At 36.5% G+C, this 27533-nt stretch overlaps 1 protein-coding gene across 1 annotated transcript in view; it reads right to left on the minus strand.

The window, feature by feature from the left end:
- The window catches only part of LOC137617168 (uncharacterized), a 184058-nt gene that overhangs the window by 67040 nt on the left and 89485 nt on the right, over positions 1-27533 (minus strand). The window contains exon 2 of the mRNA XM_068347026.1: positions 25536-25640. Coding sequence (XP_068203127.1) covers positions 25536-25640 — 105 coding nt within the window. The remainder of the gene's footprint in view (positions 1-25535; positions 25641-27533) is intronic.

A 27533-nucleotide genomic window follows, 5' to 3' on the forward strand; every position in this document is an offset into this window, starting at 1 on the left:
ACTCTAGATGCTGACACGTAAATGCCAAGGTCTAAACTAAATGATAAAACATGGGTAGAAATATAAAAATAAATGAATAAGAACACCAATAAGACTTCTTTTTCTTTGCGTTATCTTTATGGAAAGGAATTCCCCCACAGTCCAAGATACTGCATCCAAGTAATGCAATTTGCAAAAAACCCAGACACACACCTCTCCTCAAATCTTCCGGCCTTGTATAGGCATGATAGAGCCCCCTAGAGCAATTCAGGTGTAACCAGGCAAGTCATTTTTCACCGGATAACTGAAAATGGAGGACGAAAACGAGGACATTCAGACAATTAATTCAGCAATCAAGAATACATTTAGTACTATAACCATTATACTTTCTATACCGCAAGGCTATCCGCTTAAGGTCCCTCTATTTAAAGAATAATTTGAAAATTATGCACATTGGTGTGTAAACACAGGAGACAAGATCAGAGTTAATCACAAATGGCATCTCATAAAGCAAGCGGTAAGCAATTAACTAAATATTTACGTACAGGAAACTCATCTCCCTGTTTGCTAAGTGTTCGGGAATCTTTAGCTTACTCTGATTTCTCATTTTTTTTTTATAAATTAATCATTGGTTCAGATTAGGGCACATAACTAACATATTGATCCAATATCACTTAAACATCACTTAAATTTAAATGTCTTCTATCTGCTCTGTACAACTTTAAATAAAGACAGATACACAACAGACTTTTTTGCTTCTTGACGACTTTTGGGACGGGGCGAAATCTCTCGTGGCCTTTTTCTCCATCCGAATTGAGAAGTCCCAGTGAAACAAGCACCAGTTTATTAGGCGTGGAAAAATGGGGTTTGTCAGTTACTCCAAAAACCTCTGCACATAGGCCTGGAAGGCCATTCAGCACTGAAGAGTAACAGGAGAAACCACGTAGTAGCAATATTTAGGAAACATTAAGAGGTTTTAGTAGCAACATTTAAGGGGGAAAAAAGGTTTTAGTAGCAACATTTAGGAAATATTCAGAGGTTTTAGTAGCAACATTTAGGAAACATCAAGAGGTTGAACAGCAAGGTGGAAGAAAGAAAGCAGGGTAAGGATGATAATAGAAGGTTAAACAGTGAGTGAACCTAGGAACCAAAGGGACACTGCAAAGACCTTCAAGTAATGCATACAGTCCACCACATGAGGTGCACTAAGGGCATTACCCTTCTTCGGGGGAACCATAATTCATTGCCTAAATAGGTATCAAACTCGGGGCTGTCAACTATTCAGCAACCCTCAAAAGCACAAAGGAAAAGATAATTCTACGTAAAACACAGGTATCTGTTTCTAAACATAACTGTATCAGGTTGCACTACAGACGGAACAAACAATATTCGATCCCACTGATTCCCCCTCCCCTCGAATGCAAGGCAGACAACATGCCAGTTTGCGTGTGTGCACATCAGATAACCTACATGTGTCTGCGTGAGCGAATCTGTCCTTAACTGAATGGACAATAGTCGAGTAGAAAACCTCTATAGTAAAAAAACACGTTTTGACAATGGGGCTGATAAGAATCTCCAAAGTTTGGAGAGAGAGAGAGAGAGAGAGAGAGAGAGAGAGAGAGAGACCCGGCAACATTCAATACACTTAAGGGACACGTGATACCGGACGTGCAACAGTCGAGGAGGGGAAGGGACCCTGAAACAAACAAAAACCTCTCCCTGCGGGACTTTGATATAAAGGGAAATGTTTAAAAAATGTCAATCATGGGATTGAAAGAAGCAACTGAGGGAGACTGCTGTCCTGATTTCAACAGCAGGTATATTGCCCAATGACATGGCCGGTCTCTCAAAAACACAAATTAAGCACATATCCTTACACCTCTATTTATCTCAGCGAATAACATAAAGGAATAAGTTGCCCCAGTTACTGAGGAGAATACTCCAAACAGTTTGTCTTTAAAGTAACGGATACAACCAATTTTATATCATTAGTTAAAAGTACAGAACCAATCACCAACATTAAATGAAAGAACCAGTGAAGTGCCTTAGTAAAACAAAAATACAGAATGTGTAAAAATCTGAACAAACATTGCATTATAACAAGAAAACGATCTTGCTGTAAATAATCCCTCAAAAGATGAATCGTGATTCGGAGTCTTTCCCAGTGCTGGAAGCTATAATATCGAAAACCAAGCCAAATTACACTGCTTTCTTCCTATACCTTCAATCACACTTCATCATATATTAGTCCAATTTCATATACCTATATCACACACAATATAATGTGCGTTTACGTACTAGAGAGAGAGAGAGAGAGAGAGAGAGAGAGAGAGAGAGAGAGAGAGATCACATCACATTGAAATATAATCTCGTAAAAGAAGATTGGAGACAAACAGAACACGACTACTCGTCAGGAAAGTTGGTGAATGAAGACCATGGGGTGTTCGTGACCCCCACCCCTTTCCCCTCTCCCCGGGAGAAGGTGATTGAGGAGGCAGAGGAGGAGGACGTGGGTGATAACTGAATATTCGGAAGATAGGTGTGGGGTGGGTTGAAGGTAGGGAGAGATAGGAGGAGGAAGGGTGTTCGATCACCGGATGTGGGTCGCCCGGACCTTCTTCCTCCGTGGGAACCTCCCGGTTACATTCTCCGAGGTTTAGACAAAAAATATCTACCTGCAACATTCTAGAATTTACAGAAAACTTAAGGTTTCCTAAAAAAATATATCGTACTACAACAACAAAAACGATAATAATAATAATAATAATAATATCATCATTGTTGTTCTTATTATTATTGATAAAAGATATTAAATACATAATAAAAAATGAAAAAAACAAATTCAATATTCCCAACTAAAACAGATGTAAAAAAGCAAAGGATTTACTTAATTGCATCTTCAAGTTAATAATAATAAAACAAATCTCATAACACATCCATATTCACGACTTGTCCTTTCAACTTCTTTTATACTACCGTCCGTTTTTTTTACAGTATTGGTACACAGTTTTATAACAGTAATAATATTTCAGGGATCTAAATATATGTATGATAATAATGATACTATAAGTACAATACATTTCAAATGTACTTCCAACATACATAGGGAGTCTTGATAGTATTGATACCATAAAGATACAGAACAAAATACTATGAAGTAAATCCAGTACAATATGAGTCTTGAAATAATCGACCATGACTAATATATACTACAAAATTCTCTCTCTCTCTCTCTCTCTCTCTCTCTCTCTCTCTCTCTCAAGAAACGCAACCTTCAGTATTGAACAACACACAACCGAACTGTCATGGCAACAAAGCCAACAACAATTGAAGAAAATGAGCAAATGATTGATGACTTGGTTTTCCTTGGAACACTTAAACAGCATGTAGTGTATCATCCTCAACAAATAACTTCTGAAATATTATCTGCAACGTCATCAATAACAACTTTGAAAAAATACAAACATTGTAAGTTCAGCATTAAAGTGAACAACATGAAGTTTCTGATAAACAAAATTAATAATCATGATAACCAAGCCCTGTAAATTGAATCAAAATCATTACCATAACTGTACATAACCCATAGCCGTAGAGGTGACAGTAATGTAAAAGATGGTCGAGTAAATCCTGACTTTATGAACTACAGTATACGTGTTGCCCTTATCAAAGAGTAGGTGTTTGTGACCGTAATTTCATTCAATCGGTAAACTTCCATAAGGACCAGTAGCAAGTAGCTAAGCCCGGACTGGACTGCGGCAAATCTACTTGCAGGTTTGATTAATACTAAACCATTGATATCATAAAAAAATTATGTAAATACATTGAAATCTATTATTTCTAATAAAATGTAATCTTAAATAACCCGCTTTTTCTAAGCGATGACTCCACCACCCCAATACGACTAAAAATTCCCAGGTCACGTAATTCCCACGCCCTTCTTGACCTGCGCCCCGTGGTACCTTACCATTACACTTGCGAAGATATAGCGGCTTAGGCAACACGAGTTTCGTCATAGTATATAAAAAAATAAGTTTGTAGTAAAAGAAAGAATAAGTCGGGTGTCAATGCTGGTAATATTTTGTGCCAAAAGTGGTGAAAAGTAGCCTGTTCCAATTAATAATAGTAATTTTCAGTTATATAAATATAAGGTTCAAAATATAAAACAAACACTTATTAATTATCGATGCACATTACTTGTAATGAACATCGAAGTAAAACTAACGTTAGGTAACATCAAGAAGAGTCAAGTAACGTTTAACCAACTCAAACATCGTCGTGCAACATCAAAATACCTCCAAACATTGGCAAGTAACATGGTAAACAAATGTGAATGTTTAAGATTAGAAGGTCACTCATCATGAATAGCAGAGACAAAAGGACAGTGACAATGAAGTAGAGACTAGTCCACATAGGTATATGATCAGCGACCAAGCTATGCCCAGGGAAGGCCAGGCAACGGCTGCTGACGACTCAGCAGGTAGACCCATAAGCTCCCCCTAACACCCCATCCTTAGCTCACAAGGATGGTGAGGTTGCAAACACTACAATAAACTATCGAGTTTTAACAGGACTCGAACTCCAGTTCAGCAGATTGCCAGACAGGGACGTTTCAAATAAAACCACGTAACATTAAGTACACTTGAAATGTACTAAGCACCAATAGGTTGTTACTTCTAAGGAGTGGAAGGAGTGACAAACATTCTCCGGATGTGCCTGAAGGAACTACATTTCTTTTAAAGGGGAGGGAATGCAGAGGTATTTTATGAGTTCTACAAGGCCCTGTCTGGTTAGCAGAGAGAGAGAGAGAGAGAGAGAGAGAGAGAGAGAGAGAACATTTACCCATTTCCTTCCGAAGAGGAGAAACTAAGGGAAGGGGCTCTCATTGACTTCCCAACAAGTGTTGTGAAGGAAAGAGGAGGACTGGGTATGGGGACGTCTTTATTGGATAGGGGGGGGGGGGGGGAGAGGAGGAGAGTAAGGTAAGAGCTTTAAAAGAGGGACTTGTGGTGATGGTAATCGATGGGTCCTTCGGGCCTCCGAGGCGTGTCGTAAGGCCCAAACAAATGGCAGAACACTCCGCCAATTACTGGATCGAGTTACAGGGAGAAGAGGGAGAGTAAGACAGGAGAGGAAATGGATGAGAGGAAAGTGACATGAGAGCAGGTGAGTAAAGAGAGAGAGAGAGAGAGAGAGAGAGAGAGAGAGAGAGAGTAAGCAAATAAAGCAGCATATGTGAGGAAGACCGGAAATAGGACAGGAAATGGGAAACGACTGAAGGAAAGGATGAGACTGTACTGTAGTGAAAGAGAGAACTATGATATCAATGAGAGAAAACGTGAATGAATGGATTTGAGGACATAAAAGGGAAACCAGATATGGAGATTTTGATGGAAAGAATTGGTGTTTAAATCATATGAAAACCACTGGAGGGAAGAGTCGCTGGATACAAATGAAGAACCTTTGGATAAATGTGATGAAAAAGTCAAAATATTTTAATAAAACTAAGATAATGTGACGAAAATGGTGAAAAAGACTGAACTGAGATGTTAAGAGATAAATTTGCTACTGGCGGAAACAAGATGAAATTGAGACAAATAAAAAAAAGGATTATTTATAAAATGAAGAAAAACATGGTGATAAGACGAACAATATTTACCGAAAATATATCAGAGAAGATATAACTGCCAAGAAAATACGACCGTATAGGAAACCAAAACAAGAAAACATAAGAGAAAAAGAGAAAGTAGATCAACTAATACTAGAAGTACTAAAATAAATAGCGAAGAAAATACTGTTATAAATAAAAACAAAATACTGTTAGAAATAAGAAAATACCGTTAGAAATAAAAGAAATTACTGCTAGAAAGAAGGAACATAAAAGCACTGAAAATAATATAAGGAGTAAAAGAAGTATTTTAACCCCCCCCCCCCAAAGAAACAGCATAGTTGAATATTCTTAAATTATATGACACGTCTTCATACAAACGAGGGCTCTTCAGAAGAAGAAAAAATCACGAGGTAGCTCTACACCAATATAGAATTAAACAAGCGTAAATAACGATCTCCATTTGAAAAAGAAGAAACGAATGCCGATATAACAGATTACATCATTGGGGGGGGAAAGGCACAGGTAATGGTGGTCCAGGTAAGAAAAAGGGGGGGGGGGGCACGAACCTTATGTATGTGTGGTCGACCAGGGTATGGGAATAAGCGCCCCTACCCCATTATATCAATACGACACTGAGGGATTAACTAGGGTGCTGGGTATTTGTGCGTGAGAGAGAGAGAGAGAGAGAGAGAGAGAGAGAGAGAGAGAGAGCTGCTCTGGAAATTAAGTGCTCAATTTAGCAATCTGTGCGTACATGGTTATGTATGAGACCGTAGCTCCTTTACGGTATAACAAATTGCGTTTGTTAATTGCTGGGAACAGAGGCCTCTGTCGCCAAGTAACGGGGGGGAGAGAGAGAGAGAGAGAGAGAGAGTAATTCTTTAAGAACGACAACCTTTTATGACTACATCGAATATTACTGCTCATGGTGTGAGTGTATCTTGGTCGCCACACCAGGAAAGAAAAGTTGACTTTGCTATGGATGTCCAGCCTCCTTTCTAGGGCCATGTAGCTTCTGTCGAGACTGATTTGGAATCCCCTTAAGTACAGGACCAACACTAGAAGGGAACTTATTAGAGAGGATGCCCTCACCACACCAAGCAGTCTTATTTTGGTTGTAAATCCATTGCGTACTTGTATTTCGACGTAATTTTTTTTTCAAAATCTAATGGATTTGTCCTTGGGCCATAGCCCCCTTGACCACCTAGTTTCATTGAAATTGGTCCTGTAGTTTTTGCTTAATGTTCACAGACGAAAAATAAACTAGCAAAATAATTGCCATTAGCTTAATATTGCGATTATTTTCAAAGTACTGCTGCGTACTTTTACTTTGATGTACTTTATTCAAAATGTTACAGATTCATCCTTGGTCCTTACACAACAAACACGAAATCGGTTCAGTAGTTTTTTTGTATGTGGCTCACAATCAACAAACAACCGACGACAGGGGTGAATACATACCCTTCACAAGATTTTGGCGAGAGCAACAAGTACACAACGACAACTATCCTTTGGCGGGGGAGGGGCATTAACCTTTTCAAAATTAAAACTTTACACTTAACATAAAAACGAGAAACTGGCAGAATTCAATAGCTTGGCAGTGGAGGAAAGCAAAAATTTTACACAAGAACACAGGAATACCAAAGTGCGTGAGTTTGTATACCAACTTATTCCAAAGTGCATCAATGCAAAAAAGTCGAGGAAGAGACGCATAGCAGCATAGCAACATGAGGTTCTTTAAGTGAAAGTACCTACCTCAAAATAATTATGAAAAAAAAATATGCAGACAAAACAGGAAAACGTGATAACATAACTAGTGGGAAACAGCAGAGTTGAGATGATAACGTGTCACCCTAGATTACCTCATGGGAAAATGCTTACACAGTAATGTATCTAAGTAGAGTGAGATAGTCTGCAACAATGAATACATGTAGATTACTTTCATAGCATTATCTAGAGAGAGAGAGAGAGAGAGAGAGAGAGAGAGAGAAAATCTGATTCACCTCATAAGGGGCCCTCCGTGTGCGGATAAATTTTAAAGAGAAGAAATCCGTTAATTGGTTTCACCCCATGGGATGGAGAAAAAATACGTGATCGAATCCCTCTCGTTATGATGGTGTATATATATATATATATATATATATATGAATGACACGTTCGCGTCTGTATTTCCTTAATCTTCATCTCTCTCTCTCAGCTCTAGCTACGACAACTACGAGTAGATACAAGTGTGCCTGCTGAGGTGAACAGACATATTTTCAAATTTCAGGAACGCGCTCATTTGTTTCCCCTCGTCCGGTTCAAGACTCAAACCCCGATCACAAGACCTCCAGGTGGCTGCTTTATCACAACATCAAAAGAGAGAGAGAGAGAGAGAGAGAGAGAGAGAGAGAGAGAGAGAGGAAATTAGATAAGACAAAAGGGAGAACATGAATACAAGAGGAGTTCTCAAATTGCAGATATGGAAGGATTCCCCCAAACTTTTGGGATTGCAAAACCAAGAACTAACTTCCTGCAAAGGACACCAGGGATTACAGGGGTTGGTGGCGAGACGTGACGGATGTGTGTGGAAATCCACTACTCAAGGGTCAATCAAATTAACAATTTCTTACATTCCTCTTGTAAAAAGGTGAGGTCGGCTCACCCCCGAGGAAAAGCCTATTAGCAAGTAGCACCCTTGCAAGAAGGGTCGTAATATGGCGTGAGAATTAGGGGTCATTATTGAATGAATCCCTTGAATCGCCGTATTAACAATAATCATACTAGTTGAGCGCATTCAGGATCTGTAACGTGCAATTTTATCAAAATAAGTAAATTATATTTAATATACAAATATTTCCTATAAAACTAATGAATACTTTTCATTCAATACAATGAACGATATTTTATCTATTACAATACGTATTAAATACAGAAAAAATGAATATTCTCATGTCGGAGGGAATAAGGATCTGAATACTGGATAATACAGTAAGGATGTATAAAATTCTGATACTCAAAAACAACTTGCAGAAATGCATCATCACAGGATGCGGCTTATATATAACACATTAATGCTTCCGATTAACATTTACAACCGAAAAGAAAACAATAAGAGAACTTTGTCAAATCGCTGGAGCCGTCAGCTGCTAAGGGAAAAATTAAATATACAATTCTTATGCAAATCCGAAAACCACCATAATTGAGAGCATTAACATCGCATTAAATAAAAAAAAATCATATACGGTAAGCAACGCATGAAATTCCAATGGAAAATTGCATAAAAACAAAATCACCCGAACCAGACAAAGTAATATGCAAATGAAAAAACGATTCTTCTTTCTTCCAGGGCCAATAGCACCGGCCGGTTCAATGCTAAGCCTTACCGTGTCGCCGCCCTCATCATTATCATGGACGTAACAGAGAGGCCTCTTCCTGGCGTTCCCACAGTTTCTCGTTCAATTCAGAACTCCTGGGAACCAATTTGCATAAAACCGCCATTCCGTACTTCTGCAGGAATCTGCTGTTGGACGAGGCAAAAGGACGGGGGTTGATGGTGGAGGAAAATTAATGTAACTGGATAAGGATTTGCAGTAGATTCTCTCTCTCTCTCTCTCTCTCTCTCTCTCTCTCTCTCTCTCCTGGTGTAATTTGGGAATCTGAGAAATTACGTTTGACTCTCAAACGAGAGAGAGAGCATACCTTACCTTACCTTATTCTATGTTTGGGTTCGCCCAGGTCCCTCAGTGTGAGGCACCTCGTATATCCACCAGAGTTGCTAATGCATCTTCCGGTGTATTTTGCATCTTCCAGTCTTGGATAGTCTGAGAGAGAGAGAGAGAGAGAGAGAGAGAGAGAGAGAGAGATGGGTTCGTTCCCAAAAAAATAAGTTTGCCTATGATCATCAAACCAAGTACCAAGATGTCAGTCGGCTATTGAAGATTGCAAAGTGTCTACGGGCTAATTAAAATAATTTTATACCATCAAAACGGGAGGACCTCGACCAGGTAATCCTTATTCCATGTGGTACCCATTCAAAAGATACTCCCACTTTCTCAATAGGCATTTAGCTATATATATATATATATATATATATATTTATATATATATATATATATATATATCCACCGAGGTCTGGTTTATTGTTTTTTTCCAATTTCATCAAATTTTACGTCTACTCTTTGGCTACTTAGGTTTAAATGAGACCCTGGTGGATATTAAATAGTTTCACTTATCCTAAAAATAGCAACGCCTTTCCTTTCTTCTTCGCCTTCTTTCAATACTTCTTAAAAATCCACTCAAGCCAAATACAAGAAAAAATATCACCTACTCCAAAATCATACATTCCATGAGTATATTCCTTGCACAGAAACAAACATAAGCCACCAAAATTAACCAAGACTAGCAAATCTATACAAAAACAGTTAACTGTAGAAACGAATGCATAGTGCATAGGAAGAAAATCGAAATGGAAAGTGAGGAAGAAAATGAACTGAACACAAAAGCTACATTTCACTCATTAAATATCAAATATTTTGCTCATTCGAGTTTTCTGTGTCGCAAAATAATCCTTTCCAATCCTCCTATATAAGGGTTATGCATATATATATATATATATATTATAATATATATATATATATATATATAATATATATATATATATATATACACACAAAAAATATTTTGTTGCTTATATTTATATATATACTGCATGTACATAAGTATCAGATATAAACTTTCATTACCATACAAATTTCAAAATATGAGCATGAAGGTTCCAGTTAAGATAATGCTGAAAAAGCAAACAGGGCTTAACACGACTTTCCACTATACCTTAGTAGTATTATATGTCTTATTAGTGTTACTAAAATAGCCAAACTCGGCGTCTCTGGCTTTACCGCCTTTCAGAAATCATATACTGTACATTTTGTATGTGATGTCTTGCACAAATACATGAGACTTTTTTCATTTGCTTCACTCATTATGTAAATAAGGGAACAAATGAAATTAGGGAAACAATAGCATATCAGGACCTTGAAGTAATTACTGTTATTAATAGGAAGTATTATTGCCTTTTTGTATATACTCAACATTCCGTAACAACTATGCACACGTGGATATAGACATTTCAAGATAAATAAAAGGCAATATATCAAATAACGCAAAGATGAAAGGAACATCAACACAAATGATATTTAAGAAAAAAAGTGGATAGAAAGTCATCAAATAAAACAACAATTGCAAACAATTCAATCCCACAAGGAGGGTGGCCTAAAATAAATGACAAAATACAAAATATCAGTAGAAACATAACCAATTCATTCAACACAGACCACTGAGCAATGCCTCAAGGCAAACACAAGAGCAACTTTATTGGACGGGAGTTGAACAACACGCATCCACTTACAAACCCAAACAGTGCCAGCACCCAGCTGTTCAAGGGACTAATTGATCTTTCGAAGTAATAAATGTCTGTTGAGATACAAAACTGGCCTAATGCAAGTAAGGACCCTTGTTCTTACAATAAGCTGCCACTTAATTGCTTCATTCGAACGTTTCTAATAAAAAACTAATCTATGGGGTAGCCTACAGGAAAACGTTCTCATCACTAATCAGTTCACAGGATACATTTGATTGTTACAACTGCATAAGATGTTTAAATATACAATGTAGAAATAGAATAACAGGGAATAGTTTAATCAACACTGAAGTTACTATAGAACGTTAGTAATAACATTTCTGATGAATGAGTACGTAACAAGTTTAAGGGTATTTCCTGGGGATATTTCAACGTGGAATTATAGATGGCATGGCAACTGTTTTATGCAAGATACATTATATTTCCAAATGTTATTAATCTAGGTTAAATAAGTAAAGCTTGGATTTGTTTACCTCAACAATTTCCACATAAGTTCATTTAATAGTACATATTTTTGTAATGAATTACATTAAATAGTTTTATTACCTGTACACACTAATAACAACGTTAACAGATTCTGCTTATGTTAGGGGCTTGAATTTTTGTTTACATTCTTATACCAGGGGACTTCCAATGATACCAGTAATGTAACTATAGTAATTAACAATCAAAGCTTTCATTTGTCTTAATCTATAAAATTTTAACAACATGACCCAACACTGGGTGAAAACCCAGAGAATACACTTGGGTGTGCTGGTTCAGAAAGGTAAGACACATTGACGGAACAAAATAAGCAGAAACAGGGATGAAGTAGAAGGTTAAAAGATGGATATAGGCAAGGGAAAGGGGAATCTGCAAAAACCAAAAAAAATGCTCATAGAGTACCACTTCTTTCATTTGAAACCTCCATATAATACAGAGCATATACTGTGTGTATATATATATATATATATATATATACACACACACTTTCCAGTCACGAACAGCAGCAATGCCAGATGTAAACTACTGGGTCTCTTCCCTTCCCTCGGGTAGGGAGAGAGGGAGTAGTCATACCCTGGTGAGATGGGTTGTAGTTAGGAAATGGGGAGGTAGTGGGCAGGATCAAATCTGTGTATGGATATCTTCCTAAATATTTAGCCGTCATTTTTGACGGGTCGCGTACACCAGTACTATCAAAATCATTACGCAATCTGCATATAATGTCACACTATAAAACGTAACGACCGTAACACCGTTACTCATGGGAGGGATGTGGGGGTGGGGGTGTGAGGAGGGCCAACCCTCGAACCTTCCTCGAAACCAGCCGGTCGGTCGGTCGGGGTCGTGTGGTTTATCTCCTAATGTAGGTCGCGAATCCGCTGAAGACGACACGCTATCAACCTCTTATCGGATTTCCTCAGTGGAAATACCTGTTACTCGGCCCACATCCGACTCCAGATTGTTTTATTCCTTCCTTTTCCATCTTCTCGATGTAAATATTAACAGTATATAAGTGTCTTTGTTAGCAATAAAATGTTGTTATATATGGAACTCCGGATGGGGTATATCAATATTTCTTAATGCTCTTTCTTCTTGTCTGTATCATTTTTCCCTTTTTTTTAGAAAGCCTTTTTTCTAATACCCAGAAATGTAATATTGTGACTTCTCCAAATAGCTACAAAGGTAATGCCTTTAGCCAAAACTTGAATCAACTTATATTTTAAGCCCTGAAGTACACACTTACTTCCGGATATCCATGCAGCCAAATATCATTGCCGGAAAAGAAAATTAGAAATTGCGATCCAAATGCAGACGTAACTAGTTTTGATAGAGGTGGACCTTGGCAATGGCTTTGAATTCAGAATCTTATAAGACCAAGGGCTTTTACAGTGCGGAAAAAAACAGAAAGATAATAGAATTGTTTTAACTGATTTTCTAGGTTTACCATAAGGTTCTAACGAATTTAAGGATATTTACTTGTTCTCTCGGTTTACTTTTAATTTCAACCATTACTTACAAACTACGCGACTCAAAAATGATGGCTAAATATTTAGATATGCAAACACACGCAAACGTAATCCCCTCACCAGGATATGACTACTTTCTCTCTCTCTATCCGAGGGTCGGGGAGAACAGAGCGTAACCGGAAAAAATATATAATATAAACACACATATAACCATACACTTTTGTTCATTATTATATAGAGGAGATCATAGACAACCGAGGGTTCTTGATTGAAAGTGTTTATTGAGATAACTGACATTTCATGCCCAGAATACTGTTGATAAGCTTCCAACAACCTTTTTTGTCATATTGGTAACTAAAAATGTCAGCACAGCGTAAACATCAGTGAATAAAAGAACCACACTTTCTACCTTTCGGAAAAAAAAGTTCATAAAATTCCTGGCAAATATGCCGCAAATTCTCCCCAAGACAATACATCAACAGATGCAAGAAACAAAGAGTACATAAATGTAACATATAAAGGAAGAAATTAAAATTGCACAACACCTCTCTTCTAACGTAAAATTATGTGACAACTAAAATTAACGGAAATTTTCAACGGATTAGCATAAGAACGAGCTAATTACTTAACCAATCTCGTACTTTGATCACACTATCTACATGACTACAGATCAAAGGTAACATTATCCACACTGATTCTGAACTTTTGAAGATAGGGGATGTTAACTTTAATTATTTATAAGATCTGTATGCTCCATCCATTATACCATTCAACATTATCAATTTTCTTTATATATTTTCATGAGGGAATTATTTATACACACTAATAAAACATAATACAATAATTCAAAAAGGAAATATTTTCGCAGACAAAACCTGACAAAGACGCACAACAAATCCATAAATAACGTAACAAAAAAGTCAATACATTTCAAGACGACAACAAAGACGAACATTGAAAATAAATGTTCAAAACATTTTACGTCCTCAACAAAGGGATTCGTGTAACGTGGGAGAACGATCTAACCTCGACACCTCGTATACCGGAGGTAAAAAAAAAAAAAAGGCGAGGCAAAAATATATCAAAAATAGCTAACGATGAGAATCTTCAGTCACGGATTATACTCTCTTCCTCACTTTAAACCTTTTTCTTCCCCCATCAAGACCCCTGACACTCGTTGTAATAGATTTTTTAATATATATTTAAATATCAGGCCACAAATACCTTCTTATGTGGAATTTGCTCTGAGTCGGTAAAGACTAAGGTGAGGGGATTCGAACCTTTGCCCCCCGAGTCAAAATAAAGATGTCAGTTGACTATCTTTCAAAACCATTATTTATTGCCGAATGGCCTTAGTATTCAACTGTCACCTCTATTTCGACTCTGCAGCAAAGGTTTAAATACATGACCTGGCAAAAGTTCCCATTAGTATTTATGACTTTATTTGAATATGAAAATTTTAAGTGTTGGGGTAAATTATATATATATATATATATATATGTTGTATTATAGCCACGGAAGGAAAAATTAAAGACTTGATTGGAGTTAGTACTTTCATCCACTCAGGACATTATCAAACTCAGCAAAGTCTTTTTCATTTTTCCTTTCGTGGCTATAATACATTTTATATTCATCACGTGTCAGCTTTCGTTGATTTCTACACATATACATACACACACATATATATACACACACATAAATAGACATAATTTTACGAGTTATCACATAGCGTCTCTCTCTCTCTCTCTCTCTCTCTCTCTCTATATATATATATATATATATATATACAGTATATAAATACATATGTATATATATAAAGATATATATAATATATATGTAGTATATATATAGTATATATATGTATGTATATATATATATATATATATATGTACACACACAAGTTCGCATTACATAATAATGAAGAAAAAAAAACGAAATACAGTAACATAACTCTCTCTTAACTACAGGTTGACAGCGCTCTAAAAAAAGTAACTAACTAACGAGAGAGAGAGAGAGAGAGAGAGAGAGAGAGAGAGAGAGATCGTGATAATGGAAGACACGACGTCCTTTTTGCAGTCTAGAGCTCTCGCTGTCAGTCAGGGGAGCTTTCAACATGTGCAGAAGAAAGGATCCCATCTCCACGACCAGGTGGAGTCATTTGTGGCATTACTGTTTTTGTTCGGACTTATTTGTTGGCACGCTGCTCATACTTACTTATTTCTTTCTTTCTTTATTTTTTTGTTTTTTTGCTTTTGCTTGAATCCTGTTTTTTTTTTTTTTAATTTCAATTGTACGCGTTTAGGTGTCAGTTAAACACATTGTGGTATAGATAGACATTTTTTTTTTCCAATTCACAAAGCTTAAATTTTATTGAGTTTCAACACATTTGTGTCATTCTAATTCAAAGTATGGTGGGGTTTATATATATATATATATATATATGTGTGTGTGTGTGTGTGTGTATACACATATATACACCTCACAATTTCAAGCTAATAACCTATAGCAAAAATACATATTAATATCATGGAAATACTAAAGATGGAGAATTCAATACTGTGGATATAAATGCACTAATTTAATACAAAACTGTTCGATGATATTATTCACTACTGTATAATATAAGAATTAAGTATTATTGCTTTCATTTAAACTACAACAATATGTTAGTCAATCGTTGAGTTAGTTCACTGCTGTAAATGAGAGAGAGAGAGAGGAGAGAGAGAGAGAGAGAGAGAGAGAGAGAAATTTCGTCGCTGCATTATCACACGATTTTATCATTGAAAGCAATGTCACGACGATGCAAGCACATCGCCTCAGGTGGGGGTAGTACATTGTATGTTATAGCTTTCTCTCGCAAGCATCTTTATAAGATACATAAAGTTATGCACTGTACAAGTTACACACCCAGATAACCAATAATGAAATGATTTTTGTTCAAAAATATCAACAATTTACGTCCTATTTGTGAGTACATTTACTTAGATTCAACCATTTTCATAATGTTCAGAGAAAAAAGGTAAGAAAACTATCACTGATTTTAATATTACACTATTACCATAACGACATCTTTTCAATATATGTATGATTCGTGACTAATCACACATACGTACATACATGTGTGTGTGTTTTGCGTGTACAAACAAACGCACATACTGCGGAGGTCACAATATGTGTGCTAGATTTTCTTCGGAACCGTGGGAAAATCATATATAGCTGTGTACCGCGTCACTGAGTTTAGCAGAGGTCCCCTTCTCGCTGCTACCTTGTCTCGACATAATCTTAACTCGTGAACACTACTATTACAACTGCCCTTCATCCTCTCATACCACTATCTCCTCCTTCACCCCAACACCATCATTCGCCCGCTGATTTCGTATGCAAATCAATGTTAAAATAAAGGTAAAAGGGAAAATTTCCATATTTTATAATTAATGTTCACTGACTGCGTTACCAAAATTATTATCTCGGTACGATAAGATCCCTGCCGGCCCGATACGAATTTAACCCCCCAAAACACAGTGGTGTTTATGCTACCAAGTAGAATCTCCAATACACTTTACACATTTTATATATATATATATATATATATATATAAGAGGTCTTTACTTGGCCCCTCACACTTTTTTGGATTTGATAAATCCCAACAAGGGTAACGAAATGAACATATACCTTCCGTGGCAGATGACTAGATATATCTGCACTAGCGTATCTCTTTTTTCAAAATATATATATATATATATATATATATATACATATATATATATAAACATCTTTTTACCAATAACCTTTCTCTACTGCCTGACACTCGCGTGGATGTGCGTGCGTGTACTAAGAGCAAGAAAGTGGAACACCTTGATAGAAAGCATCACTGCTGCTTTGTTTTATCGGGGCACCTTTTTAGACACTGCAAACAACACCCACCCACCCCCCACCCCTCTCCTCCCCAACAGTTATGGATGAGTAATTCTTAAGAGTTGTTTGAGGCTGTCCAGAGGGCAGGGGGGGGGGGGGTTTCTGGGTAAAGGTGAGTTGGTCCACTTACTGATTCATTCATCTGGATCAAAATCATTTACTTTCACTTCTTGTGTTGTTTTCACCTGGGTTTGGTCCATGTCTGGGCCGCTGTGCTAGTTTTATTCCAATGACTTTAAGGGAGGTTTAGGGAGAAACTGACAAGACGTCCAATCATATAATTATCTCTTTCTATCGCAAAGTAATTTCTTGCCCCTGGAGAGATGGAATCAATCTACTAGTAATCTCTCTCTCTCTCTCTCTCTCTCTCTCTCTCTCTCTCTCTCTCCTTGCATCACGGCGGTTAAACAAAGGTAAGTCAGTGAAAAGAAAATAACTAAAGTAAAACCCATTAACACAGAAAAATATATACAAATATATAAAGAGCCAAAAAGAAATGTTGAGATCTTAAAAGACGTTTTCCTCTCACGATATTCCTCAAGGAAAACCCATATAACTTGAAACAAAACGAAACATCATTCATAATCATGAGAAAAACAGAGAGAGAGAGAGAGAGAGAGAGAGAGAGAGAGAGAGAGAGAATTCATCAATGATACGAATATGAATCAATAGATCCCCCCCCCCCTTTCACTTTCTTCCCGTAAGTCGAAGAAACAAATGTCACGTTATAAAATTCGTAAAGTTACATCAATGCCGGGCCGGGGGAGGAGGTAAGACTTGCAAGTAATGCCATCACGAATAGATCAAATATGCAATAAGGTCACGTTCGTCCTGACCGGAAGGAACGGCGTTGAACGGACGTCAAATCTAGCTTGCACTGAAGAAATGATAAGTGTTGGGAGACGATGATGAAATAGCAGTGGGGCTAGTCATACGAGGAAATGTTACTTTTGCATTTTTTTTCTTTCAAGAATAGTTAATTTTCCTTAACTTGCCTTTTGGGGGTGGAATTTTATAGTTTTAGGACTTGTTTAATACGAATGTTATAAATTTGGGCTAATAATAACTATAATATTATGACTTCCAAAACAAGTTCTTGTTGAACATACACAAGCATGTAATAATAATGATAGTAATAAAAACAATAATTCAGACTAACAGACTAATAACATAATAAAGATCTTGCCTATGCAATATGTAATAACACAATATCAATCATAACAACAATAAATCTACTCCAACGCCGAAATAGGAATGTGCAAACTATTTGAAATTATATTTCACATTGAAAAAAATGGATAAATATGAAAGAAAATACCAAATAATCAAAACTACCAACAGCCTAATAGTCACTCCCTTTCAAACAAGCACAGAAAATCACTCACATTGCAGCCTGACCTACACCAATGGTTTCAGGGTCAGTTTTCGGGGCCTAAAATCCACATCTTCAAACTGCTTGATAGGAACAGTGGCATCATTAATCAGCGTGTGGCTAATGTGTCTTTTATTTATATTAGAATAGTTGATACAATGCATATTATAAGAGAAAAAAAGAAAACAATTGCTGATATAACAAATGCCATGTTAACAAAAATAAAGTCAAACAACAATATCTTAAATACGCCGTTTAAGATGTATTAACATCAACAATAACAACAACAACAATAATAATAATAACAACACAACTTGTTTAGTGGGTTCGAAGCCCTGAATTAGGCTTAGGTGCACGTGCTTGCACACCCAATACTTAACGAGTGACTTGAAAATTATATGGCTCTTGCGCATTCCATTTCCAGGCCATGTTCCTCGCAACTTCATCCCATAATTATTTACTGAAAACCGGAAATGTAACACCTGATGATATAATCCTCTAAGGACATGAGGGTTGCATCGTAAAATAAATGGAGAAACACAGGCCATTTTTACCCTGGAAAGCAGCCAGGGTACCTTCATGGTTGGAGGAGACTAAATAAATGCATTTGTGTGGAGAGACTGAGGTTCGATGGATGAGGAGTCAAGCGTAATATGTGTTATCCAATCCATTTCAGAAACGAAAGAGTCGTGAAAACGCACCGTTTATTCATAACTTTCAAAGAATCACATAAGTAATTTATAAATAAAACAATAAAAAAATATTAGCTTTCATCAATACTAAAAATTTCAACATATTAGATCTTTGGGTTACTTATTTGATTATTCTAATTGAAAAATTATTCTTATATGTAATTTATTACGTAAAATATAAATCTTCAATAATTTCGGAATCAATTCATGAAAAATACTTAGACAGGTTAATGTATAAACATGACTAATGTGTTGTTTTTAAAATATCAAGGGCATTCTAATCTTTTTTCATTATAATTTAATAACAGCTTATTTTAATCTTATAAACTTAAACAAATAAAATGAGAACCATTAATACAATCATTAGAATAAACATTAGGAGCATCAAAAGATAATCATACTAGAACAAAAGAGCATTAACAATAAGAACAATCAGGAATAATACATTAACAGAAAGTTTAATGATTTCGTCCAAATACGCGTTCCGGTATGATCACACTCCTACGGCCTTGCCTTGTCCGTCCTTCTTACTACGAGGAATTATGAATGGGTGCGTAAGACTACAGCCGTACCCCGATACCCAGAAAATCAAAATATGATTCATGCACCTAGCCCACAGGAAGGACACACACACCCATCCCATCCGCACCTAATTTTGTTTATAGTGAGGGAGGGGCAGACTCAGTACTACCAGACTGTACGAAGTCCTGGCAATTGATGAAATACTACTTAATGAGAAACTATAAGTACAGTTGGACACGGGAATTCATGGTACACCCCGCTCTGTGAAAGTAAACCCCGACACACTCTTAATTAGCACCAAATTCTTGTTTTAGCCCCACCTCACACCTATGCCATCTCTCCTTACACTTTGTTTGGTTACTCGAGATATACCTGGATTTCCTGTGTCCAACTGTACCTTTTATTAAAAAACCATAACAAGAGATGAAAGAGAAAATGGAAGTAAAGTTTCGATATGCAAGTAAGGGTTAGGCGGAACGTCATGCTCAGTCAAAAACAATGACGAGAGGGAAATAAAATAAATGAATAAATAAATATCCGACATCACAACCTCGCAGAGCCAAACTTCACGAAGTTGAGCTGCAAGGAGGGATAAGGGGTAGGGGATGCTAGGAGGTTGTGAGGGGGGGGGGGGGGGGCTGGGTTTATGGCCCAAACACGGGGAACCCAATGAAGTCATCCTCACTCTCTCACCTCCGAGGCTACCCTCCCCCCCCCCCTTCCTCTCTCCCTTGCGTCATACAACACCTCTTGCATACGGTACACACATCAAGACGTGTAACTATGCCGTCTCTTACTTTGTATATAAAAAAACCTTGTTTCAGGGTTTCGTAATCTTTCCGAGTGGAAGAGTGGAAAGGGGATTTTTTTTCCAGTATTCATGGGCGCATATTGCGCGTGAAGATTGGAGACAATTTTCTCTCTCTCTCTCTCTCTCTCTCTCTCTCTCTCTCTCAAGAAACAAATCTCTTTAAAAAGGAGAGGATCTGTCACCTTCCATTGTTGTCGAATTATTTTCGTAAGCTTTTCAAAATCAAAATGGTTTCATTATTAGTCAACTAGCAATTGTGTGTTGAGAGAGAGAGAGAGAGAGAGAGAGAGAGAGAGAGAGAGAATAATTTCCAAGAAACTGGACGTACAAACAAGTTTCCCAACGTACTTTCTCACCTGACGTTTTCTAGGAACACTTGTTCAAAGTACCTCTTGCCTCGACATCTCCACAAAATTTGACCATAACTAAACATTCATGTGAATAAAATTTACTTCTCTTAATAGCAGGTAAATAGTTTGGTATGGATGGTGCTTGGGCAGGGGACATGCGTAAGTCCTTAAATATGATTTTATCAAGAACTTACATCCCCATATATATATATATATATATATACACACACATATATATATATATATATATATACTGTATGTGTGTGTTTGAAGAAAATTAGTATAAAAATAAAGAACAGTGAACATAAGTAAAAACTGCCCTAATGTAAGATGAAACAGCCCAAATGCAAAGGGGGAGAGTGCCTTGGTAACTATATTTTTGGTGCGTGAAAGCACGCATCAGCCCAGCCAGCAATCCCAACACGCGTGCTCCTAAGTTTTTGTTCAGAGAAAAAAAGAAGAAAAGATGAAAACCTTGGTTTACATCATACTGGAAATGAACATAATATTAATATGCACTTCTAAAATTTGAAATTCAATCTTCAAGGGATTAATTAATTATGATACAAATGACTAATAATGAGGAAAAACAAAGTACGGACGATAAAGTATACAAAATATCATACCTAAAGTATGAAAAGAGAAGATTCTCAATACTAATACAACAATTGTAAACATTCGTGAAACAGAAAGAACAGACAACAGCGAGGTTACTCCAATTTATAAACTAAAATTTAATTATTCAGTTTAGTTTTTAAGTACCTGTACTAGCATTACTTGGCAAAAGGTGACCAAATTTAGTCCAAAAGAGGAACCCATAACTTCACGTCAATTATTGCATCTTATATTTGTGGATTTGTTAATTTTGGCCACTATACCCTACGATGGGTCCAGAGACCAAAAAGCATGATAACTGTACATTGTGAGGTTGATGCACTTTTCGCTGGACGAAGAATTTAGCCCTGGCGGAGGTCTGTGGTCTTCGTAAGTTTTTTTTTTTCCCTACAGTTTCGCATAAGTCTTATTTTCCTTGAAGGTTTCATGGACACCTCAAAAACAGTATGAAAGTACGCACACTCAGAATAAGTACAAATAACTAACCATTAAAAGTACTACTGGAATAACCTCACGAGATAGTTTGGAAGTCGCAAACCCCAACGATAAAAAAAAAAAAAAAAAAAAAAAAAAAAGTGTCATTTTTGGCAACGTTTACTTTCCTATCAGTCCCGAGAGCCAACTTCGTTCGAATTTTTCTGAAACACTGTCCACAAGTTTTTTCGGTCATATTACTATGCCAACTCTAACCAAGAACTAATCTTCTCGAAGTACATAGGAATAATTCCATGGAATAATGTCAGGAACAGCATTGATTAGTCAAAAAAGAAACCATTACTGCATTTATACAATCGAAGCTGTCGATATAAACTATCATTATAACACTTTTAAATCCCAACCAAGTATTATGCTATCTCTCTCTCTCTCTCTCTCTCTCTCTCTCTCTCTCTCTCTCTCTCTCATATCTAAAATTCAACATCTCGACCATGGACCGTCTCTTAATACCTACCTTTATTTGTCACTTTGCAACTCCATCCGTGAAAAGGGTTGGGTGAATGGGTGCTATTTCCTCTCACAAAAAAATAGCCTGTCACTGTCGACTGTGTTTGTGAATTACGACAAAGCTATATTATAATTTGCTGTGAAAAAGTCGTATAACTCGCCATCATATCTGAAGGACTGACTAACTCTCTCTCAATGTTTGTAAGCTAATAGCGAGTATTACAAGGCTCTCTCTCTCTCTCCCCCAAACGTTTGTATAGTTATTGGGTCCTCTGACTTGCCAGACAGTACTACATTGGATCCTTCTGTCTGGTTACGGTTCATTTTCCCATTATTTAAACTTACGCACAGAATATAGTCTGGCCTATTCTTTCCACTTTCTCCTCTGTCCTCATACACCTGACAACGCTGAGATTGCCAAAAAATTCTTCTTCGCTCAAGGGGTTAAAACTAGTGCACTGTGATTGTTCAGTGGCCACTCTCCTTTTGGTAAGGGTAGAAGAGACTCTTTAGCTATGGTAAGCAGCTCTTCTGGGAGGACACTCAAAAATCAAACCTTTGTTCTCCAATCTTGGGTAGTGCCATAGCATCTGTACAATGGTCTTCCACCATCTTGGAATAGAGTTCTCTTGCTTGAGGGCACACTCAGTCACACTATTATATCTTATTTATCTTCTTGTTTTGTTAAAGTTTTTATAGTTTATATATGAAAGATTTATTTTAATACTGTTATTGTTCTTAAAATATTCTATTTTATTGTTAATTTTACTTTTCTTGTAGTTTATTTGTTTCCTCAATTCCTTCACTAGCTGAGCTATTTTCCCTGATGGAGCCCTTGGGCTTATAGCATCCTGCTTTTCAAATTAGTGTTGTAGCTAAGCAAGTAATAATAATAATAACAACAATAATAACAGCAACAACAACAACAACAAAAACAACAATAATAATAATAATAATGCAGGTATTATAAGGCTTTTTCTCTCTGAATCTTTTCTCGCACACATAAAGGTAACAGCATAGCAAAATTTTCTTGAAAATTCAATATGCCTCTTAAAACCTAAACAGCAAAATGAAAATGGTCTGTCTAAGGCAGTGGAAGAAAGAGAAATAGTGCTATGCGGGATTTACTCTATAAATCTACCAGAAAAACCGAGCGGTCCTCGACGACGTAATTACGAGATACTTATATTTGTCTCTATACTTATATTTTGCAGCAGTGATATCACTATCGTTTAAATGTCACTATCCGCGAGTGTGCGTGCGCGCAAGCGAGCAAGAATTCTAGATAATAGCAGCCAAGTCATGGCAAAGTCACGGTCTTTCTCCTTATCAATCCAGAGAGAGAGAGAGAGAGAGAGAGAGAGAGAGAGAGAGAGAGAATATCACCATGAGGTCATGGTTGAAAAATTAAAGAAAAAAAAATTGTGGTTTCAAGATCGGGTCCTCATAAGACATGGAACATGGCCGGACGCGTTCAGGACGAGTGCATGAGCTAATGATACCTATGCGACGCTTAATGAACGGAACCGCTACGTAACCAATGACCCCAAAACACGCGTGCTTCAACCTATTATCAGCTATACGAGACTATAATGATATACAACTGAAAAGTACGTCGGAATAACAATAATAACATTAAAATCTAAAATGAAAATGCGCACATGGTCAATGATGATAATTATAACAATGATTTGCATCTGATTACCAGTTTTGTTATCACAGTATATGCTTTAATACCAATCATTTCCTTGTTCATCATCAATGTTATCATAAGAATGATTTCAATATCTCTACTATCTTTACTATCATAACTACTATCGGCAGGCACAAGCTTCAATCAAACCCATGTAGTAATAAGCTACTAACATTTCAAAGAGAGAGAGAGAGAGAGAGAGAGAGAGAGAGAGAGAGAGAGAGAGAGCTTCGGTGTTATATTAAATCTTCGCTTGAATACCGTTATTATCAACCAAGGCCTTTTAATTTTTCCTTTAATCAAGAATTTCATTAAAAGAAACTTTAAATAACGATATAACATTTTAAGATCATACACGCAATCTGAGGTCAAAAGAACATTGAGGTAGACACTCAAAAACAAACTATTTAACAAATACAATCATATCCTATAATCAACTCATTTTAATCCCACTAGGGCTTATATACACATACGTACACATATACATGTATACACACAACCACAAACACATATAAATAAATAAATAAGTAAATAAATAAATAAATAAATAAATAAATATATATATATATATATTATATATACACACACACACACATAAACCAAAATGTGTGTTGTCCAGCCAGAGCTACAAACAGGAAGCGGAGGTGCCTGATAACAGACGCACATAACCAACCACCCCATTGAACTTCGGCCAAAACAACAAACACAATCCCCAGCATTCCAAGGACCTCCAAACAAAAGTCGACGTAAACAAAAGCCTATAAAACTGCAAGCGAGTAAACAAAAGGCAGCAGTTTTAGTCTTTTTGTTTTACTTCAGTAGGATTTCTTTTTAATATTCTATATTTGCCTTAGCCAAATTTGAAGATTTTGCAAAGGGTATATATTGTTATTTGTTTGTTTGTAAACAACTGTATTGAAAAACTACTGTACCGATTTTAACCTAACTTGGTAGTCATGTTGGATATGACCCCCCGGATGAACCTGCGATATTTTGGATAAGTACATCTAAGCACAAGTACGCAGCAGTACTTTGTTATGTTATGTAAATGGCAATTATTTTGCTAGTTTATTGTTTATTGCTTATTTTCTTGTGAACATTAAAAAACTATTGAACCAATTTCAACGAAACTTGGTGGACATTACATTTTGAAGGAAATATATTGAAGCTTGGCTTGTAATAATAATAAGTAAGCAGTGGAATTAAGAGCAAAATATGATTACATTCCGTGGCGAAGCAATGCTCTCTATTGAGTACCTCTCTAGTTTTCTACTGTAATCATATCAACCCTCACACAAACACTAATACTTAAGTATATATATATATATATATATATATATACAAACTTCTATCAAAGGGCTATAAAGCAATTGTAACTGTCCCCATTAAACTTTTGAATCGAGTTTATCTTTCCCTTTAAAATTGGAGGTCTACGAGTTGACTTTTACATGACCGAAATTACATTAACATAAGGAAATTAATTCTTTTGTATGAAATGCTATGGAGGGGGGAGGGTTAAAAGAACGTCCACTCAATTTTGATTTAAGTGAATCTTTTCCACTTCATTTAACTCCAAACAGATATCTTTTGTTCAATTTTCCAACAACAATCTATGTTAATTCTTCCAATACTTTTTCCAAAAGAATTTTCAAATACGAGAAAACCACAATAAATTAAAGATTCACTTACCGGCACATTGTTGGCGTCGGTGAACTGCAAGCCAAAATAGTCCTTCTCTATAATGTCCATAGAGTAGAAGACCCTTTCGTAAAGCTCGTGTCCAAGGGACTTTTTCTGTTGATGGAAAGAGAGAAAGGAGCAATTAGAATACAGAACAGGATTAAACAAAATTAAAATAATAATAATAATAATAATAATAATAATAATAATAATAATAATAATAATAATAATATGGTAATATTCATTCTAAAACACTAACCCAACAAGAATATCCTTCTAATATTGTTGCAAGAATCGCAGCAATGTTTTTTGCAAACATACGATCACGGGCCAGTCCAAATCATTAGAACATGGAGAGAGAGAGAGAGAGAGGAAGAGAGAGAGAGAGAGAGAGAGTATTTTCCTGGCTGCTTCGATATGCGAAGACGAAATATTTCTTCCAGGGAGGAAGTTTTATATTCCGGATAGATACGGTTCATATAGCTCTCTCTCTCTCTCTCTCTCTCTCTCTCTCTCTCTCACGTACACACACAACGCAATACCATCTTATCACAACCCACGAATGTGCGCACTTGAAGACCACAAAAAGTCCCGTTAACTCCTCGACCATACGAATCACACGACAAAACAGATGGATTCTGTCAAGACGAATTTAAGTCCGTTTATTCGGCATAATAACAATCCATAGGCCTAAGGAAAAGCCACAGAGAGAGAGAGAGAGAGAGAGAGAGAGAGAGAGACTTAAAACACCATTCGATGACGTTAGTCTGTCTTGAGCCCAATACAAAGAGGCAAACATATAATAGTCGAGGTAGGCCTATTTTTCGGGTTTCTATGCCTGCTTGATGTCAAGGTGTGCAGCAGATGGGGGGGGGGGGAAGAGGGGATTAAGGTAGCAAAAGGCTGCGTAATAACTGTTCAGTAGGCCTATCAACCGGAAACAGGATTAAGTATTATTCCTTTATTTAATAAAGTGCACACTAGGCATAAGAAATTTTGATAATTTATTATCTTTAAAGGATTATACATACATCAGTTCTATTCTATATTATAAAAGCTAACCCTACTGAGTTTTTCTAACCCAGGTACGAGGACTCAAGTGATATATCTAATTGCCTCATGAAGAAGTGGACTTTATGGGTTATATAGGGGAAACTAACGGGGTAAATGAAGACCAACGCTAGAAAGTAATCAATGTAATAATAAATGATCAAGTATATATTACAAGTAAGAAACTGTATGATACAGCATGGCAATTTTCATAAAAAATAAACAAAATCCCCACCGATGTCTTATTTTCATATGAATGAGTATACAAATTGTGCTGCATATATACCAGCGGAAGACTTTATGATGTATACAATTAAATTAATCCTAGATTGGTCCTGTTGAAAATATGGTTAATGTTAGTTAAACCCTGAAGATTTTTGTAAATTTAATGAGTATCTTCTAAAACTGATATCAGAAGTATAAGCACCATCTGTCATTACCATAGTACATGTAGTAAGTCCCACATGAATCTAAATTTAGTTCGCAACATATAGACATTCAAGTGCAAGCACACTGATGCCTGACAAGAGCAGCAATAGAGCACATATTCGGAGTTGGATGACCATATAACCAGTAGTACCCAAAAGCATGAATAAATATTGACCAACCAAGCACACTGACTCCATTTTAACTATTAGGTTAACATCTACTCCTGGTAGTATCTGATTTATACAAGTATTACTATGAGTTTTTAATGCTCTTAATTATTACAACATTCATACTTCTCTAGAGAGCTTTTGCAGCTACATGTAACTAACAGTATGATGAAAACAACGATCCCAAATTCATATGAAAACCAAAGGTATCAAAAGAGGTGAACTGAAGCTGGCGCTGCTGGTAAAACCGGTTACACGACCTACCTATGTATGCACTCTCTCTCTCTCTCTCTCTCTCTCTCTCTCTCTCTCTCTCACACACACACACACAGGCACGAATGCAAACTATATCACATAATCC

Source organism: Palaemon carinicauda, chromosome 23 (assembly GCF_036898095.1).
Source record: "Palaemon carinicauda isolate YSFRI2023 chromosome 23, ASM3689809v2, whole genome shotgun sequence".
Taxonomy (NCBI): domain Eukaryota; kingdom Metazoa; phylum Arthropoda; class Malacostraca; order Decapoda; family Palaemonidae; genus Palaemon; species Palaemon carinicauda.